The sequence below is a fragment of the Hemitrygon akajei genome, chromosome 4 (assembly GCF_048418815.1).
Source record: "Hemitrygon akajei chromosome 4, sHemAka1.3, whole genome shotgun sequence".
Taxonomy (NCBI): Eukaryota; Metazoa; Chordata; class Chondrichthyes; order Myliobatiformes; family Dasyatidae; genus Hemitrygon; species Hemitrygon akajei.
Window position 1 is genome coordinate 1966257 of NC_133127.1, and position 19796 is coordinate 1986052.

At 44.4% G+C, this 19796-nt stretch overlaps 1 protein-coding gene across 2 annotated transcripts in view; it reads right to left on the reverse strand.

Annotated features, from left to right (window-relative positions):
- The window catches only part of mogs (mannosyl-oligosaccharide glucosidase), a 68746-nt gene that overhangs the window by 13060 nt on the left and 35890 nt on the right, over positions 1-19796 (reverse strand). For both annotated transcript variants that reach the window (XM_073041989.1, XM_073041990.1), the window contains exon 4: positions 12661-12854. In XM_073041989.1, the coding sequence (XP_072898090.1) occupies positions 12661-12854 (194 nt within the window). The remainder of the gene's footprint in view (positions 1-12660; positions 12855-19796) is intronic.

Below are 19796 nucleotides of genomic sequence, written 5' to 3' on the forward strand. Positions count from 1 at the left end.
TAAGGGAGAGGCGGTGTTGGAGTTGTTAAAATACATTAGAACGAATAAGTCCCTGGGGCTTGATGGAATATTCCCCAGGCTGCTCCACGAAGCCAGTGAAGAGATTGCTGAACCTCTGGCTAGGATCTTTATGTCCTCGTTGTCCACGGGAATGGTACCGGAGGATTGGAGGGAGGCGAATGTTGTCCCCTTGTTCAAAAAAGGTAGTAGGGATCTTCCAGGTAATTATAGACCAGTAAGCCTCACGTCTGTGGTCGGAAAGCTGTTGGAAAAGATTCTTAGAGATAGGATCTATGGGCATTTAGAGAATCATGGTCTGATCAGGGACAGTCAGCATGGCTTTGTGAAGGGCAGATCGTGCCTGACGAGCCTGATAGAGTTCTTTGAGGAGGTGACCAGGCATATAGATGAGGGTAGTGCAGTGGATGTGATCTACATGGATCTTAGTAAGGCATTTGACAAGTTTCCACACAGTAGGCTTATTCAGAAAGTCAGAAGGCATGGGATCCAGGAAAGTTTGGCCATGTGGATTCAGAATTGGCTTGCCTGCAGAAGGCAGAGGGTCGTGGTGGAGGGAGTACATTCAGATTGGAGGGTTGTGACTAGTGGTGTCCCACAAGGATCTGTTCTGGGACCGCTACTTTTTGTGATTTTTATTAACAACCTGGATGTGGGGGTAGAAGGGTGGGTTGGCAAGTTTGCAGACGACACAAAGGTTGGTGGTGTTGTAGATAGTGTAGAGGATTGTCGAAGATTGCAGAGAGACATTGATAGGATGCAGAAGTGGGCTGAGAAATGGCAGATGGAGTTCAACCCGGAGAAGTGTGAGGTGGTACACTTTGGAAGGACAAACTCCAAGGCAGAGTATAAAGTAAATGGCAGGATACTTGGTGGTGTGGAGGAGCAGAGGGATCTGGGGGTACATGTCCACAGATCCCTGAAAGTTTCTCACAGGTAGATAGGGTAGTTAAGAAATCTTATGGGGTGTTAGCTTTCATAAGTCGAGGGATAGAGTTTAAGAGACGTGATGTAATGATGCAGCTCTATAAAACTCTAGTTAGTCCACACTTGGAGTACTGTGTCCAGTTCTGGTCACCTCAGTATAGGAAGGATGTGGAAGCATTGGAAAGGGTACAGAGGAGATTTACCAGGATGCTGCCTTGTTTAGAGAGTATGGATTATGATCAGAGATTAAGGGAGCTAGGGCTTTACTCTTTGGAGAGAAGGAGGATGAGAGGAGACATGATAGAGGTGTACAAGATATTAAGAGGAATAGGCAGAGTGGACAGCCAGTGCCTCTTCCCCAGGGCACCACTGCTCAGCACAAAAGGACATGGCTTTAAGGTAAGGGAAGGTAAGTTCAAGGGGGATATTAGAGGAAGGTTTTTCACTCAGAGAGTGGTTGGTACGTGGAATGCACTGCCTGAGTCAGTGGTGGAGGCAGATAGACTAGTGAAGCTTAAGAGACTACTAGACAGGTATATGGAGGAAGTTAAGGTGGGGGGTTATATGGGAGGCAGGGTTTGAGGGTTGGCACAACATTGTGGGCCGAAGGGCCTGTACTGTGCTGTACTATTCTATGTTCTATATTTGTGTGGAATTCCGTATAGGTACGTTCCAATGAGACAGGGAAGTTATGGTAGGGTGCAGGAACTGTGGTGTACAAAGGCCGTTTTAAATCTAGTCAAGAAGAAAAGAAAAGCTTATGAAAGGTTCAAAAAACTAGGTAATGATAGAGATCTTGAAGATTATAAGGCTAGCAGGAAAGAGCTTAAGAATGAAATTAGGAGACCCAGAAGAGCCATGAGAAGGAAATCTTGGGGTTTCATTGATTAAGGGAAACCCCAAGGCATTCTACAAGTATGTGAAGGGGAAGAGGAAAAGACGTGAGAGAATATGACCGATCAAGTGTAACAATGGAAAAGTGTGTATGGAGCTGGAGGAGATAGCAGAGGTACTTAATGAATACTTTGCTTCAGTATTAACTGTGGAAAAGGATCTTGGCAATTCTAGGGATGACTTACAGTGGACTGAAAAGCTTGAGCATATAGATATTAAGAAAGAGGATATGCTGGAGTTTTTGGAAAGCATCAAGTTGGATAAGTGTCTGGGACTGGACAAGATGTACCCCAGGCTACTGTGGAAGGCGAGGGAGGAGATTGCTGACCCTCTGACAATGATATTTGCATCATCAATGGGGATTATATTACATCTTGGCTCTTAAACTCAATCCCACAGTTGATGAATGCCTTCTTAACCACAGAGTCAACCTGCGCAGCAGCTTTGAGAATTCTATGGACTCGGACCCCAAGATCCCTCTGATCCTTCACACTGCCAAGAGTCCTACCATTCATACTATATTCTGCCATCATATTTGACCTAACAAAATGAACCCCTCACATTTATCTGATAATCCCTGGCTGTAATACTGCTTTCTGTGACCAAAGTGTTGATGCCGAATACATTTACAAAGAAATGTACCTGTTCAAATGTCCATTTAAATATTGTTATTGTATCTCAATCACTTCCTCGGGCAGTCTGTTCCATATACTGACCAATTTCTGCAAGAAATTGTTGCCATAAGACCATAAAATTGGAGTACTGCGCAGACACAACAGAAGCAATGCCACACAGGTCCAGCGTAGAGCTTTAAAAACACAGTCTCCATAAATGAGGGGTACTGTCTTGTGGAGCGGTCATCATCTGAGTAGTAAGGCTTTGGATCAACAAGGCTTCAGTGAGAATAGGTGGAGGCAAGGTAAGTGGATAAGTTTAGTCCATATTTCTTATTTAACTCTTGAGAGAATAAAGAAAGTGTCTACAGAGATAGTGTTCTGTTCTGGGTATCTGATGTGGGATTTCCAGAAAACTCCTAGCTTTCCCAATGGCCACATCAGCACCAGGCGCATCAAGATGCATTTCTTTAGAGACTATGTTTGGGAAATGGAGCTGCAGCTCAATGACCTTCGGCATGTTAGCCAAAGTGAAGCAGTGATAGACAGGAGCTGCAGGAGACAGGGTGACAGTCAAAAGGGAGGGAGAAGGTCAGATAGTGGAGAGCGCACCTGTGGTCGCCCCTCTGAACAATAAGTACCGTAGATTCCGGATTTTAAGCCGCTACTTTTTTCCCACATTTTGAACAGCTTTGAACTTTGCGGCCAATAATCCGAAGCGGCTAATGCAAGGTTTTTTTCATGCCGCCTCGTAAACATTTTGCCTCGTAACAGTAGACCAATAAAATTGATGAGTAGTTCACAGAGGTCCAATGAAATTGTACGATAAATCAAGCGCACTTTCACAATTAAATTATTGTAAATCAGTCATTTGTACTCACCCTCATCAACATGGAAAACACTCGAAGCATTGTGCTACCTACCCTACTTAGTTTAAACTATATTTGTTTTCTGTACTACATCGCGGGATGCTATGACGACACACCCGGTTTCGCGGTGTCTTGTGGGAAAATGCCGTTTGCGATGAAACGGAAAGGAGGGGGGAGCGGATTACGCGAGCGGCTTTGGATCCGAGCGAAATCTGCTTTTAAATGCCGTTTGCGATGAAACGGAAAGGAGGGGGGAGCGGATTACGCGAGCGGCTTTGGATCCGAGCGAACTCTGCTTTTAAGTTAAAGGTATCAATAACTTTTCCTGGTAGGCTGCAGTATATATATTTTTTACCAGTCGTTAGGAGATATTGGAATGTTGTTCAGTAAAGAAGTATACGCAACGTATATTTAAAAGTAGCCGCGTACGGGCACGGTTCGAAAAAAAGCATTTGCAATATGTATTTGTTTTTGTTACCATATGGATTTAATTAAAAGTTAAAAAAATCCTCACGTGTAATATCTTTCTGTGTAAATATCTCATATTACAACGTGGGACACCTGCGGCCGAAAATCCGGTGCGGCCTAAAATCCGGTGCGGCCTTTACATTTAAAAAAATGATTTTATTTCTAAAATTAGTGCCAGCGGCTTAAAATCAGGTGCGCTCTGTAGTCCGGAATCTACGGTACTCATTTTTAAGTACTGTTGGAAGGGATGACCTGGGGTATGCAACAGTGGCCATGCCTCTGGCACTGAGTCTGGCCCTGTGACTCAGAAGAGTAGGGAACTGCAGGGGATGGCAGCATTAATCGGGGACTCTATAGTCAGGGGACAGATAGGCAATTCTGTGGATGCAGAAAGAAAATATGGATGGTAGCTTGCCTCCCAGGTGCCAGGGTCCGTGATGTTTCTGTATGTATCCACAATATCCTGAAAAGGGAGGGTGAGCAGCCAGAAGTTGTGGTATATATTGGTACCAACGATGTAGGTAGAAAAGGGGAGGAGGTCCTGAAAAAAGAACACAGAGAGTTGGGAAGGAAGCTGAGAAGCAGGACTCAAGGGTAGTAATCTCACTGATTGTGCCATGCGACAGTAAGGATAGGAATAGGATGAGGTGGCAGATAAATGTGAGGCTAAAGAATTGGAGCAAGGGCAGGGATTCAGATTTCTGGATAATTGGGACCTCTTGTGGGGCAGATGGGACCTGTACAGACAAATGGGACGGGTTGCAGTTGAATCTGAGGGGGACTAATATTCATGCGGGCTGGTTTACTAGAGCTGTTGGGAGTGGTTAAACTAATACGGCAGGGGGATGGGAACCAGTATGACAGAGCTGAGGATGAGCCAGCAGGTTTACAAGTAGATGATGTAATATGTAATATGAATATAAGAAAGGACAAAGCGATAATTGGGTACAAATGCGGACAGAGCAAAGACTTAAATTGTACCATAGAAGCAAACTTCAAAATCGTGAATAATGCAGGACTGAAGGTGCTGTATTTAAATGCGTGTAGCATTCAGAATAAGGTGGATGTACTCATAGCGTAATAACAGATTGGTCGGTATGACATTGTAGGCATCACTGAGTCGTGGCTGGAAGAAGGCAATAATTGGGAGCTTAACATTAAAGGATATAATTTGTTTTGAAAGGACAGGCAAGAAGGCACAGGCGGTGGTATGGCTCTGTTGGTAAGAGATGGAATTATATCAGAAAGAGGTGATATTGGGCCAGAGAATGTTGAATCTTTGTGGGTGGAATTAAGAAACTGCAAGGGTAAAAAAATCATTTTGGGTATCATAAATAGGTCTCCAAATAGTAGCCAAGATGTGGGTTTGAGATTGCAAAAGGAGCTGCAAAAGGCATATAAGGGTAATGACACAATTGTAATGGGGGATTTCAATATGCAAGGGGATTGGGAAAATCAGGTCGGTGTCGGATCACAAGAGGGGGAGTTTGTTGAATGCCTACAAGATGGCTTCTTAGAGCAGCATGCTTGAGCCTTCTCAGGGAAAGGTTATCTTAGATTGGGTGTTGTGTAATAACCCAGATCTTATTAGGGAGCTTAATGTAAAGGAACCCTTAGGAGGCAGTAATCACAATATGATTGAATTCATACTGCAATTTCAGAGGGAGAAGCATAAGTCACATGTATCAGTATCGCAATGGAATACAGGGAGTAACAGAAGCATGAGAGAGAAGCTTGCCGAGATGGGTTGGAGGAGGATACTGGCGGGGATGACGGCAAAGCAGAGATGGCTGAAGTTTCCCTTGAACTTCCTTTGAAGCATCTCCAGTTTCAGCACGTCCTTTCCAAGATAAGGGGCCCAAAACCGCTCACAATACTCCAGGTAAGCCCTCACCAGGGCTTTGTAAAGTCTCAACATCTTTGCTTTTATATGAAATGAAAGCTAAGATTGCATTTGTCTTCCTCACCACAGATTCAACATGAAAACTAACTTCTAGTGAATCCTGCACAAGGACTCCCAAGTGCCTTTGTGTCTCAGATTTTTGTATTTTCTCTCCATTTAGAAAATAGTTAACCCTTTCATTTCTTCTACCAGGGTCCATAACCATACACTTCCTGACACTTTATTCCATATGCAACTTCTTTGCCTATTATCTTAATCTAAATCCTTCTGTAGCCTTCTTATTTCCTCAAAACTACAACAAAGGCATCAATTTCATCATCCAAATCACTAACATATAACATTAAAAGAATCGGTCCCAACATAGACCGCTGTAGAACACCACTAGTCACTGGCAGCCAACCAGAAAAGGCTCCCTTCATTTCCACTTTTTGCCTCTTGCCAGTCAACCTCCGCTTTATCCGTGCTAGAATCTTTCCTGTAATACTATGTGCTCATAGCTTATTAAGCAGCTTCATGTGTGGTACTTTGTCAAAGGCTTTCTGAAAATCCAAGTACACAACAACTGATTCTCCTTTGTCTATTCTGCTTGTTATTTCTTCATAGACTTCTAACCACCGAGGTCAGACTAACTGGCTACAATTTCCTTTCTTCTGCCTCTCTCCCTTCTTGAAGAGTGGAGAGACCTATGGAATTTTCCAGTCTTTCGGAAACATTCCTGAATCTAGTAATTCTTGAAAAACATTACGAATTCCTCCACAATCTCTTCAGCCACCTCTTTCATATCCTGGAGTGTATACCATCTGGTCCAGGTTACTTATCTAACTTCAGACCTTTCAGTTTCCTAAGAACCTTCTCTCAAGAAATGGTAATTTCACACACATCACTCCTCCTGCCACCTGGAACTTCTACTATACTGTGTCTTCCACAGTGAAGACTGATGCAAAAGGTGTAGTAACACTTATAGGGGTGTATTATAGACCACCTAATGGGGAGCGAGAATTGGAGGAGCAAATTTGTAAGGAGATAGCAGATATTTGTAGTAAGCACAAGGTTGTGATTGTGGGAGATTTTAATTTTCCACACATAGACTGGGAAGCCCATTCTGTAAAAGGGCTGGATGGTTTGGAGTTTGTAAAATGTGTGCAGAACAGTTTTTTGCAGCAATACATAGAGGTACCAACTAGAGAAGGGGCAGTGTTGGATCTCCTGTTAGGGAATGAGATAGGTCAGGTGACGGACATATGTGTTGGGGAGCACTTCGGGTCCAGTGATCACAATACCTTTAGTTTCAATATAATTATGGAGAAGGATAGGACTGGACCCAGGGTTGAGATTTTTGATTGGAGAAAGGCTAACTTTGAGGAGATGCGAAAGCATTTAGAAGGAGTGGATTGGGACAATTTGTTTTATTGGAAGGATGTAATAGAGGTCATTTAAAGGTGACATTTTGAGGGTACAGAATCTTCATGTTCCTGTTAGGTTGAAAGGAAAGGTTAAAAGTTTGAGAGCGCCATGGTTTTCAAGGGATATTGGAAACTTGGTTCAGAAAAAGAGGGAGATCTACAATAAATATAGGCAACATGGAGTAAATGAGGTGCTCGAGGAATATAAAGAATTTAAAAAGAATCTTAAGAAAGAAATTAGAAAAGCTAAAAGAAGATACAAGGTTGCTTTGGCAAGTAAGGTGAAAATAAATCCGAAGGGTTTCTATTAATAGCAAAAGGATGGTGAGGGATAAAATTGGTCCCTTAGAGAATCAGAGTGGACAGCTATGTGTGGAGCCGAAAGAGATGGGGGATAATAAAATAATGAGGGGGATAGATCGAGTTGACGTGAATAGGCTTTTTCCATTGAGAGTAGGGGAGATTCAAACAAGAGGACATGAGTTGAGAGTTAGGGGGCAAAAGTTTAGGTGTAACACGAGGGGGAACTTCTTTACTCAGAGAGTGGTAGCTGTGTGGAATGAGCTTCCAGTAGAAGTGGTAGAGGCAGTTTTGGTATTGTCATTTAAAGTAAAATTGGATAGGTATATGGATAGGAAAGGAATGGAGGGTTATGGGCTGAGTGCGGGCCAGTGGGATTAGGTGAGTGTAAGTGCGGCACGGACTAGAAGGGCTGAGATGGCCTGTTTCCGTGCTGTAATTGTTATATGGTTATAAAATATTTATTCAGTTTGTCTGCCATTACTACCTCTCCAACATCATTTTCCAGCGGTCCGATATCCACTCTCGCCTCTCTTTACACTTTACGTATCTGAAGAAACTTTGATATGCTTTTTAATATTACTGGACAGTTAACTTTCATATTCCACCTTTCCCTTCTTAATGACTTTTTTGGTTGCCTTCTGTTTGTATTTAAAAGCTTACCAACCCTTTAACTTCCCACTAATTTTTGGTCTATTGTATGCCCTCTCTTTGGCTTTGACTTCCCTTGTTTGCCATGGTTGTGACATCTTGCCTTTCAAATACTTCTTCCTCTTTGGGATGTATATATCCTGTGCCTTCTCTCTTATGCCTCTGTAACTCCCTTTACTCCACTGTAATACTGGTACATTTGATAGTTTCTCCTTATCAAATGCCAGGGTGTACTGTATCATAATATGATAATTTGTCCCTTAGGGTTCATTTACATTAAGCTTTCTAATAAATTCTGGTTCATTGCAAAACACCCAGTCTAGAATAGATTATCCCCTAGTGTGCTTAACCACGACCTGCTCTGAAGCGACATTTCGTAGGCATTTTAGTAATTACCCCTCTTGGGCTCCAGCCTCAACCTGAATTTCCCAATTTCACAGCATATTGAAATCCCCAAATGACTATTGTAACATTGCCCTTTATGCATTTCCTATCTCCCGCTGTAACATGTAGTCCATATCCTTACTACTGTTTGGGGGTCTGTATATAACTCTCATCAGAATCTTTGTACCCTTGCAGTTCCTTGGCTCTATCCACAAACGTTGTACAATTCAACACCTTCTGACCCTATGTCACCTGTTTCTAATGATTTAATTGTTTTTGCCAACAGAGCCACGCCACCTCCTCTGCCTTTCTGCCTATTCTTTCAATACAATGTGTATCCTTGGACTTTAAACTCCCAGCTATAATCTTCTTTCAGCCATGATTCAGTGATGCCTACAAAATCATATTTGCCAATCTGTAACTGTGCTTCAAGTTCATAGACTTTATTCTGCATAATGTGCGTTCAAATATAACACATTAGTCCTGTATTCACCTTTTTTGATTTTGTCTGCCTTTTAACTCAGCCTGTTGACTGCAATTTTGTCCTGTCATCAGTCTCTCCTTGCAAGGAGTTTCACTACACATTGCCTCTGTTTGTAAACCAACTACCTCATTTTCAGCATTATCACTCTGGTTCTCATTCCCCTGTCAAATTAGTTTAAACCCACCTGAACAACTCTTGCCAATGTGCCCACAAGGATATTGGACCCCCATGGGTTCAGGTGTAGTCCATCCCTTTTGTATTGATCATACCTTCTCCAGAAGAAATCCTGATGATTCATAAATCTGAACCCCTGCCCCACTGCACCAGATCCTCAGCCACATATTCACCTGCCAAATCACCCTATTCTTACCCTCACGGGTACATGGCACAGGCATCAACCCAGAGATTGCTACTCTGGAGGTCTTGTTTCTCAGTTTTCTACCTAGCTCCCTAAAATCTCCTGTCAGGACCTCTTCACCTTGTCTACCCATGTCATTGGTACCAATATGCACTTACATCCATCATCATGAAGTGTTTCGAGAGGTTCGTCATGAGGCATATCAAGACCCTGCTGCCCCCCTCACTGGACCCCCTGCAGTTTGTGTACCGTCCCAACCGCTCAACAGATGACGCCATTGCCACCACCTTCCACTGGCCCTAACCCACCTGGACAAAAAAGACAGATACATTCGGATGCTGCTCATAGACTTCAGTTCAGCATTCAACACAATCATCCCTCAGAAACTGATTGGAAAGCTGAGCCTACTGGGCCTGAACACCTCCCTCTGCAACTGGATCCTAGACTTCCTGACTGGGAGACCTCAGTCATTCCGGATTGGGAGCAGCATATCCAACACCATCACACTGAGCACGGGGGCTCCCCAGGGCTGCGTGCTCAGCCCACTACTGTTCACTCTGCTGACCCATGACTGTGCTGCAACACACAGCTCGAACCATATCATCAAGTTCGCTGATGACACGACCGTGGTGGGTCTCATCAGCAAGAACGACGAGTCAGCTTACAGAGAGGAGGTGCAGCGGCTAACAGACTGGTGCAGAGCCAACAACCTGTCTCTTAATGTGAACAAAACAAAAGAGATGGTTGTTGACTTCAGGAGGGCACGGAGCAACTACTCCCCGCTGAACATCGACAGCTCCTCGGTAGAGATCGTTAAGAGCACCAAATTTCTTTGTGTTCACCTGACGGAGAATCTCACCTGGTCCCTCAACACCAGCTCCATAGCAAAGAAAGCCCAGCAATGTCTCTACTTTCTGCAAAGGCTGAGGAAAGTCCATCTCCCACCCCCCATCCTCATCACATTCTACAGGGGTTGTATTGAGAGCATCCTGAGCAGCTGCATCACTGCCTGGTTTGGAAATTGCACCATCTCGGATCGCAAGACCCTGCAGCAGATAGTGAGGTCAGCTGAGAAGATCATCGGGGTCTCTCTTCCCACCATCACGGACATTTACACTACACACTGCATCCGCAAAGGAAACAGCATTATGAAGGACCCCATGCACCCCTCATACAAACTCTTCTCCCTCCTGCCGTCTGGGAAAAGGCTCTGAAGCATTTGGGCTCTCACTGCCAGACTACGTAACAGTTTCTTCCCCCAAGCTATCAGACTCCTCAATACCTGAAGCCTGGACTGACACCTTGCCCTATTGTCCTGTTTATTATTTATTGTAATGTCTGCACTGTTTTTGTGCACTTTATGTAGTCCTGTGTAGGTCTGTAGTCTAGTGTAGCTTTCTCTGTGTTGTTTTTTTTTACATAGTTCAGTCTAGTTTTTGTACTGTGTCATATAACACCATGGTCCTGAAAAATGTTGTCTCATTTTTACTATGTACTGTACCAGCAGTTATGGTCGAAATGACAATAAAAGTGACTTGACTTGACTTGACTTGATATGTACCAGGACTTCTGGCTGGTCACCCTCACTCTTGAAAATTAATTCAAGACAACCCTGGTCTTGGCAACATTCCATTCAGGTTTCTCTATCACGCCCATAGAATCTTGTCTCTGTTCCTTTGACTGTGGAATCTCCCATCAACACTGCAGCCCCCTTCAGCTCTCTGCTCTTCTGAGTCACAGCCGCAGACTCGGTGCCTGAGACCTGGTCGATGTGTTTCCCCTCCGGTAGGTCATCCCCCTCAATAGTATCTAAAGTTATATACTTATTATTGAGGGAACTGCCACAGGTGTACTCTGCTCTGGATGTGCATTTCCCCACCTTCTCCAGTCACCCAGTTACCCTTCTTCTACAACCCAAGGGTAACTACCTCCCTGTAGCCTCTATCACCTCCTCATTCTCCCATATGCATCGCAGGTCATCGAGCTGCAGCTCCAGTTTCTTAAAGTGTTCCTTCAGAAGCTGCAGCTTGGTGCACTTGGTGCAGATGTGTTTATCTGGGAGACAGAAGGTCTCCCAGACTTCCCACATCTCACACACAGTACAGAACACTGCCCCGTAGCCAATTTAAGTATACTATGCACTAAGAACACAGAGAGTAACTTACAGGTCCCTCTTAAACCTTTCTCCTCTCACCTTAAGCTCACTATGTTTTGATTTCCTGGGGCAGAAAAAAAAGATTCCCTGGGGCACAATGTTGTACAACTTATTACGATCACCCATTCCCTTCCCTACATTCCATGGAATGAGTCCCAGCTGATGAAGGTGAGAATGGCAAATGCCCTGTCTACCTGTGACACCACTTTTAGGGAACCATATAATTGTACTCCTAGGTGCCTCCGCAGGGCCTGACCTTTTACTTTATCCTGGTTTGACTTTACAAAGTTCAAGACCTTACACTTATTGGAATTAATCAGAGTCTTAGAGTGATGCAAGATGGAAATAGAGTCTTATGTCCCAACTGTACATATTGACCACAGTATCCTCCCAGCTAGTCCCAGTTGCCTGCATCCAGCTCATAATCCTACAAACCCTCTCATATTTTGCAATTGTACCTGCCTCGACTACTTCCTCTGGAAGCTTAATACAGGTAGTTGCTAGCCTCTGTGTAAACACATAACCTGCCAGATGGCTTTTAAATATCTCCCCTCTTATCTTGTATCACTGCCCCCTAGTTTTGGGCTCCACAATCTTGGAAAAATGACTATGACTGAGCAACACATGCTGGAGGAATTCAGCAAGTCAAGGAGCATCTATGGAGGGGAATAAACAGTTGATGCTTTGGGCTGAGATCTTTCACCAGGTTTGAAAGAAAGGGGGCAGAAACCAGATAAAAGTGGTGGGGGGAGGGAGGGAAATGGTACAAGCTGGCAGGTGATAGCTGAGACCAGGTGGGGGAAGGGAAGATGTTTATCAAGTAAATTTGAGGGCAGGATGGAAGTTGGAGGCAAAATTGAAATTGACGAACTCAGCATGGGTGCAGGAAGCAGATCATGATTATAAGAGATCACCTCATCCATACCCCTCATGATTTTATAAACTTCTATGAGGTCATCCGTCACTCTTCTGTGCTCCTGGTATTAAGAAAGCCCCAGTCAATACTGAGGAAGTTAAAATATTTATAAATAAATTTTCATAAAAATATATCTCAACACAAATTGACCTCATTATAAAACCTAAATGCAAGGAAGGAAAGTAGCTTCAAAATATGTAAATATGTGCAATCCCATACATATGCATATATACACCCAGAATGACATAACAGCTTATTCTGCCCTGTTTAGAGAAATGGGCATTTCAGTTTTATTGACAATGAGGGACAATCTCACCTGGCATATTTGGAGTTCCTGGATTTAAGATCAGTTGGTGTCAGGAAAGTAATTGTGAATTTTCCCAAATCCTCTGATGACCCAGACACAGCCACTAACCTCCTCTTCTCCTCAATGTGTGGCTGTAGAACTCCCTGTCCATCACTAGCGACATAAAATAGCAGCGATATCACTAGGTTCTCTGGAGTAGAGCTCTATAATAAAATAGGTTAGCTATGAAAATCACATCAACATTTTCCTGTGGTAATTTATAAATGTACATGTTGTAGGATTTCACTTACATGACATTTGGTCCAGATTTATCATTTGGTACAGTAGAGTTGTCATGTTTCTTGACAGACACTGTCCAAATCTACTTAATTCAAAAGCATGCCCAGTATTCTTTGGTGTGGTAATAAAGAAAGCAGACAATTATTTTAAACTGTGTAGAAGTGAGATTGGTTGATCATGTGATTAAGTGCTTACCAGTGATAGTTCACAAGCATCATTCCCAGAGTCTGATATCACAAACAGTGAAGACCCATTACAGAGATGCCTAAAGACCACCACTGGTCACAGACCTCCAACCATAGTCAGTTTCATCAACCATTACCTTCTATGGGCAAGTCGATTCCGAATCCAAATGGCCAAATAACCATGGATTTCATACATCTTAAATCTTCTGAACATGCCTCCTACGAGGGACCTTATCAACCACCTTACCGAAGTCCACGTGGTATAAATCCATACATCTACCTTCATCAATCAACTTTGTCAACAGGGTTGTAGACTAAGTCAGCTCCATCACCCATCTTCAAAAGACAGTGCCTCAAGGTAGCATCTGTAACTCTCGGTTTGGCTAGTGGCTTAATCTAGGGGAAGACAGCCCTCAGCCCAGCCAAACTTAAGAAATCTTGTTTGGGTGGATGCTGTGTGATGTGACCCCCGTTACAAATCAGTACCATGAAATTACAAACAGTACACAATATGCGATTAAATGATTGAGCTTTATAATTCTTAATTTGACTATATATTTAGTAAAGAAATAAAACAAAGAAAAGAGCCCATTCTCATGAAACAGTCTAATGCACAACATTGGAGCTCACTGTTCAGTCCACTGGTTTCCTGTCGACCTACTCCGAGCGAAGCCGACCCTCGGATCCTCACTCCAAGTCCACTCTGTTCGGCGGTCTACCAACTCTCTCCATCTGCGTCTTTTCTCATCTCTCTCCGGCAAAAGACCACAAAACCCCTTTTCCCAGTCCCACAAGAAAAAACAACATCCCTCTCATTGGATAGCCCCTCAATCCAAAGCCCCGTCATCTCTAGTCATAACCCAAATATTGCTACAGAGAAACCATTACATTAGCAATGAAACCTCACAGTGTGTTACACGTCCATCATAAGGACACTCACCATCCGGAACATGCCTTCTTCTCATTATTACCAACACAGTGAAGCACAGGGGAACCATATAACCATATAACAATCACAGCACGGAAACAGGCCATTCCGGCCCTCCTAGTCCGTGCCGAACTCTTAATCTCACCTAGTCCCACCTACCCGCACTCAGCCCATAACCCTCCACTCCTTTCCTGTCCATATACCTATCCAATTTTACCTTAAATGACACAACTGAACTGGCCTCTACTACTTCTACAGGAAGCTCATGAATACTACCTCACTATTCCTCTTTTATTTTATCTTATAGCAATTTTTTTAATGGCTTGAACTTTACCACTGCCACAGAACAACAAATCTCATGACATGTGTCAATGATAAAAAAAAACAATTTTAATCTCAAACAAGGGAAAACCTTCAGATGCTGGAAATCCGAGCGTCACACACAAAATGCTGAAGAAACTCAGCAGGCCAGGTAGCATCTATGAAAAAAAGTACAGTCAACCTTTTGGGCCGAGACCCTTCAGCAAGACTAGAGAAAAAAGCTGATGAGTAGATTTGAAAGGTGGGGGAGGGAAGGGAGAAACATAAAGTGCTAGGTGAAACCTTGAGGGGGAGGGATGAAGTAAAGATCTCGGAAGTTGATTGGTTAAAGAAATACAGGGCTGAAGAAGGGGGAGTTGGATAGAAGAGATCAGAAGGCCATGGAAGAAAGAAAAGTGGGGAGAAGCACCAGAAGGAGGTGATGAGCAGGCAAGGAGGGAGGGAGAAGGTGATGGGGAATGGTGAAGGGGTGGGGGGCATTACCGGAATGGGAAGTGGAATTAAAATGGGTGGCCACTGGGAGAGGCTGCTTCTTCTGGTGTACAGAGCGTAGGTGCTCAGCAAAATGGTCTCCCAATCTACATCAGGAACTCCAGACACAGTATATACCCCTAGCAGACTCACAGGTGAAGTATTGCCTCAACTGGAAGGGCTGTTGGGGGTCCTGAATGGTAGTGAGGGAGAAAGAGTGGGACAGGTGTAGCACTTGTTCCACTTTCAAGGGTAAATGTCAGGAAGGAGATCATTGGGAAGGGATGAATGGACAAGTGAGTCATGTATGGAGCGATCCCTGCAGAAAGCAGAAATGGTGGGGGGGGGGAGGGATAGATGTGTTTGGTTGTGGGATCCTGTTGGAGATGGTGGAAGTTCCGGAGAATTATGTGCTGGGTGCGGAGGGTGGTGGACTGGTAAATGAGGACAAGAGGAACCCTATCCTCAGAAGAATGGCGGGACAATTGGGGTAAAAGCAGATGTGCGTGAAATGGTTGAATGCAGCATTGATGGTGGAGGAAGGAAAGCTCCTTTCTTTGAAAAAGGAGGACATCCCCTTTGTTCTAGAATGAAAAGCCTCATCCTGAGAGTGGAAGAGGCGAGATGAAGGAATTGAGAAAAGGGGATGGTGTTTTTACAAGTAACTGGGTGGGAAGAGGTATAGATCAGATAGCTATGAGAGTCTGTGTGTTTATAATAGACATCAGTAGATTAGCTGTCTCCAGAGTTAGAGACAGTGAGATCGAGGAAGGGGAGGAAGGTGTCAAAAATGGACCAGTAAATTTGAAGGCAGGGTAGAAGTTGGAAGCAAAGTTGGTGAAGTCAACAAGCTCTGCATGGGTGCAGGTAGCAGCACCAATGCAGTCGTCAATGTAGTGTAGGAAAAGTGGAGGACAGACACCAAAGACTGTTCCACGTAGTCAACAAAAAGGCAGACAAAGCTGAGACCTATGTGAGTGCCCATAGCTATATCTTTTGTTTGAGGAAAGTGGGAGGAGACAAAGGAGAAAGTATTAAGGGTGAGGACAAGTTCCGCTAGATGGAGGAGAGTGGTGGTGGAGGGGAACTGGTTGGGTCTGGAGTCCTGAAAGAAACAGAGAACTTTGAGGCCTTGTGTGCAGCAGGTGGTCAAGAAGGCCAATGGAATGCTGGCTTTTATTGCTAGGGGGATGGAGTATAAGAACAGGGAGGTCTTACTGCAGTTGTACTGGGTATTGGTGAGACCACACCTGGAGTACTGCGTGCAGTTCTGGTGTCCATATTTAAGAAAGGACATACTGGCTCTTGAGGCAGTGCAGAGAAGGTTCACTAGGTTAATTCCAGGGATGGGTGGGTTGATGTATGATGAGAGGTTGAGTGGATTGGGACTCTACTCATTGGAGTTCCGAAGAATGAGAGGCGATCTTATTGAAACATATAAGATTGTGAAGGGGCTTGATCGGGTGGATGCGGGGAGAATGTTCCCAATGATGGGTGAAACTAGGACTAGGGGGCATAATCTTAAAATAAGGGGATGCCGTTCCAGGACTGAGATGCGGAGAAATTTCTTCACTCAGAGGGTAGTGCGGCTGTGGAATTTACTGCCCCAGAGAGCTGTGGAAGCTACTACACTCAATAAATTCAAAACGGAGATAGACATTTTCCTGGATAAAAATGGCATTAGGGGATACGGTGAGCGAGCAGGTAAGTGGACATGAGGCTAGGTTTAGATCAGCCATGTGATCTCCTGGACCAGTTTTTGATAGCCTGGATGGGTCGGAGAGGAATTTTCCAGATTTTTTCTCCTCAATTGGCAACTCGGTTTTTTTTCCCCCGGGTGATCACATGGGTTTGGGCGGGATGAATGATAAAATAAAATGGGCGGCATGGTGCCCTGTTGGTTGGCACTGTTGCCTTGTGGGATTCGGTGAAAACTAGAGTTAAGATTGGATCAGCCATGATCTTGTTGAATGGCGGAGCAGGCTTGAGGGGCCGATTGGCCTACTCCTGCTCCTATCTCTTATGTTCTTATGTTCTTCCTGGTGGGGGATGGAAGTGGATAGGGACTGTATATCCATAGTGAAAAGATGATGGGGGCCAAGGAACTTGAAATAATTGAACAGATCCAGAGCATGTGAAGTGTCCTGGATGTAGGTATGAAGGGACTGAACTGGGAGGGTGGGGGGGAAGATAAGACAAAGTTGAGCTATGTCAATACATGAGTTCAGTAGGGCAGGGATAAGCTTAAACAATGGGTCTACCTGGACAAGCGGGTTTGTGTATCTTAGGGAGGATAGAAACAGGAGCTGCGGGGTGTGGGAACTATGAGGTTGGTGGCAGTGGATGGGTGATCTCCAGAGCTAATAAGGTCTGTGTTGGTGTGGGAGATAATGGCCTGATGCTCCTTAGTGGGATCCTGTTTGAGGGGCAAGTAAGAGGAGGATTTAAATTCTGTCCTTAAGAATCCTCTCCAGAGGATTTTCTAACCCTAAAACTATGCCTTCTAGTACTTTATTCCTCAAACCTAGGAAAAAGACTACACATTCACTCTATCTGTGTCCCTCATGATTTTATATCTAAGACCATAGATAAAGGAGCAGACTTAGGCCATTTGGCCCATTGAGTCTGCTCCGCTATTTCATCATGGCTGATACAATTTTCCTTTCGGCCCCATTCTCCTGCCTTCTTTCTGTGTCTCTTCATGCCCTGAGCAATCAAGAATCTATCAACCTCTGCCTTAAATATATCCTATGACTTGGCCTCTACTGCCACCTGTGGCAACAAATTCCTCAGATTCACTGCCTTCTGGCTAAAGAAATTCCTCCGCATCTCTGTTCTAAATGGATGTCTATTCTGAGGCTGTGTCATCTGGTCCAAGACTCCTCTACCATAGGAAACACCCTCTCTATAGAGACTGACCTCTATAAGATCACTTATTTTCCTTTGCATCAATGAATAAAGTCCCAACCAGTTGCATATTTTTCCATAACCCAGTCCCTGGAGTCCCAACAACATTCTTGCAGTACTTCTCTGCACTCTTTTCAGCCTAATGGCACCTGTTTTACAGCAGTGTGACCAAAACTAAAGACAATTTTCCAAATGTGGCCTCACTCACATCTTAGACCATAAGACATAGGAGCAGAGTAAGGGTACTCAGACCATCAAGCCCACTCCACCATTCCATCATGACTGTTCCCAGATCTCACTCAACCCCATAAACCTGCTTTCCCGCCACATCCATTGATGCCCTGACTGATCAGGAAATGATTAACTTCCCCTTAATTATACTCACAGACTTGGCCTCCAGTCTGTGGTAGAGCATTCCACAGATTCACTACTCTCTGGCTAAAAAATTCCTCTTTACCTCCAGTTCTGGATACTCCCCACCGTAAGAAACATCCTCTCCACATTCACCCTAACTGGTCCTTACAATGTTCAGTAAGTTTCAATGAGATCCACCCCCCACCCACATTCTTCTAAATTCCAATGAGTACAAGCACAAAGCTACCAAAAGCTCCTCACATGTTAACTCCTTCATTCCCGGAATCATCCTTGTGAACCTGTTCTGCACTCTCTCCAATGACAACACATCCTTTCTGAGATATGGGGCCCAAAACTATTGACAATACTCTATTTAATTTCTATTCCCCTTGAAATGAATGCCAACGTCTGGTCAGGGAGAGTGAGGAGTTGATAGATAGGAGTTACAGGCAGGTGGTCACACCGGGACCACGGGAGGCAGACAGTTGGGTCGCGGTTAGGATGGGGAAGGGGATGGTACCAGAGAGTACTCCAGTGGCTGTACCCCTTGACAGTAAGTACTCCTGTTTGAGTACTGTTGGGGGATGACGACAGCCTACCTGGGGGAAGCAACAGTGGCTGTGCCTCTTGCACAGTGTCTGATCCTGTAGCTCAGAAGGGTAGGGAAAGGAAGAGGAAGGCAGTAGTGATAGGGGACTCGATAGTTAGGGGGTCAGATAGGTGATTCTGTGGATGCAGTCAGGAGACCCGGATGGTAGCTTGCCTCCCTGGTGCCAGGGTTCGGGCTGTTTCTGATCGTGTCGAATATATCCTGAAGTGGGAGGGTGAGGAGCCAGAGGTCATTATACATATAGGCACCAATGACATAGGTAGGAAAAAGGAAGAGGTCCTGAAAGGAGAATATAGGGAGTTAGGAAGGCAGTTGAGAAGAAGGACCACAAAGGTAGTAATCTCGGGATTACTGCCTGTGCCAAGTGACAGTGAGAGTAGGAATGGAATGAGGTGGAGGATAAAAGCATGGCTGAGGGATTGGAGCAGGGGGCAGGGATTCAAGTTTCTGGATCATTGGGGCCTCTTTTGGGGCAGGTGTGACCTGTACAAAAAGGACAGGTTGCACTTAAATCATAGGGGGACCAATATCCTGGCAGGGAGATTTGCTAAGGCTACTGGAGAGACTTTAAACTAGAATGGTTGGGGGGGTGGGAATCAATTTGGAGAGGAGGTTAGTTCACAAATAGAGAAAGCTAGTAGACAGTGTGTGAGGGAGGATAGGTAGGTGATAGAGAAGGGGAGCGCTCAGACCGAAGATGTAGGGGAGAAGGAAGAAAAAGATAATAAAGTTGATCGCATCGTTCGGAATAAACAGAGAGGAAGAGGTGGAGAGTATCTTAATTGCATCTATTTTAACGCTAGGAGCATTGTAAGACAGGTGGATGAGCTTAAAGCGTGGATTGATACCTGGAATTATGATGTTGTAGCTATTAGTGAAACATGGTTGCAGGAGGGGTGTGATTGGCAACTAAATATTCCTGGATTTCATTGCTTCAGGTGTGATAGAAACAGAGGGGCAAGAGGAGGAGGTGTTGCATTGCTTGTCAGAGAAAATATTACAGCGGTACTCTGGCAGGATAGATTAGAGGGCTCATCTAGGGAGACTATTTGGGTGGAATTGAGGAATGGGAAAGGTGTAGTAACACTTA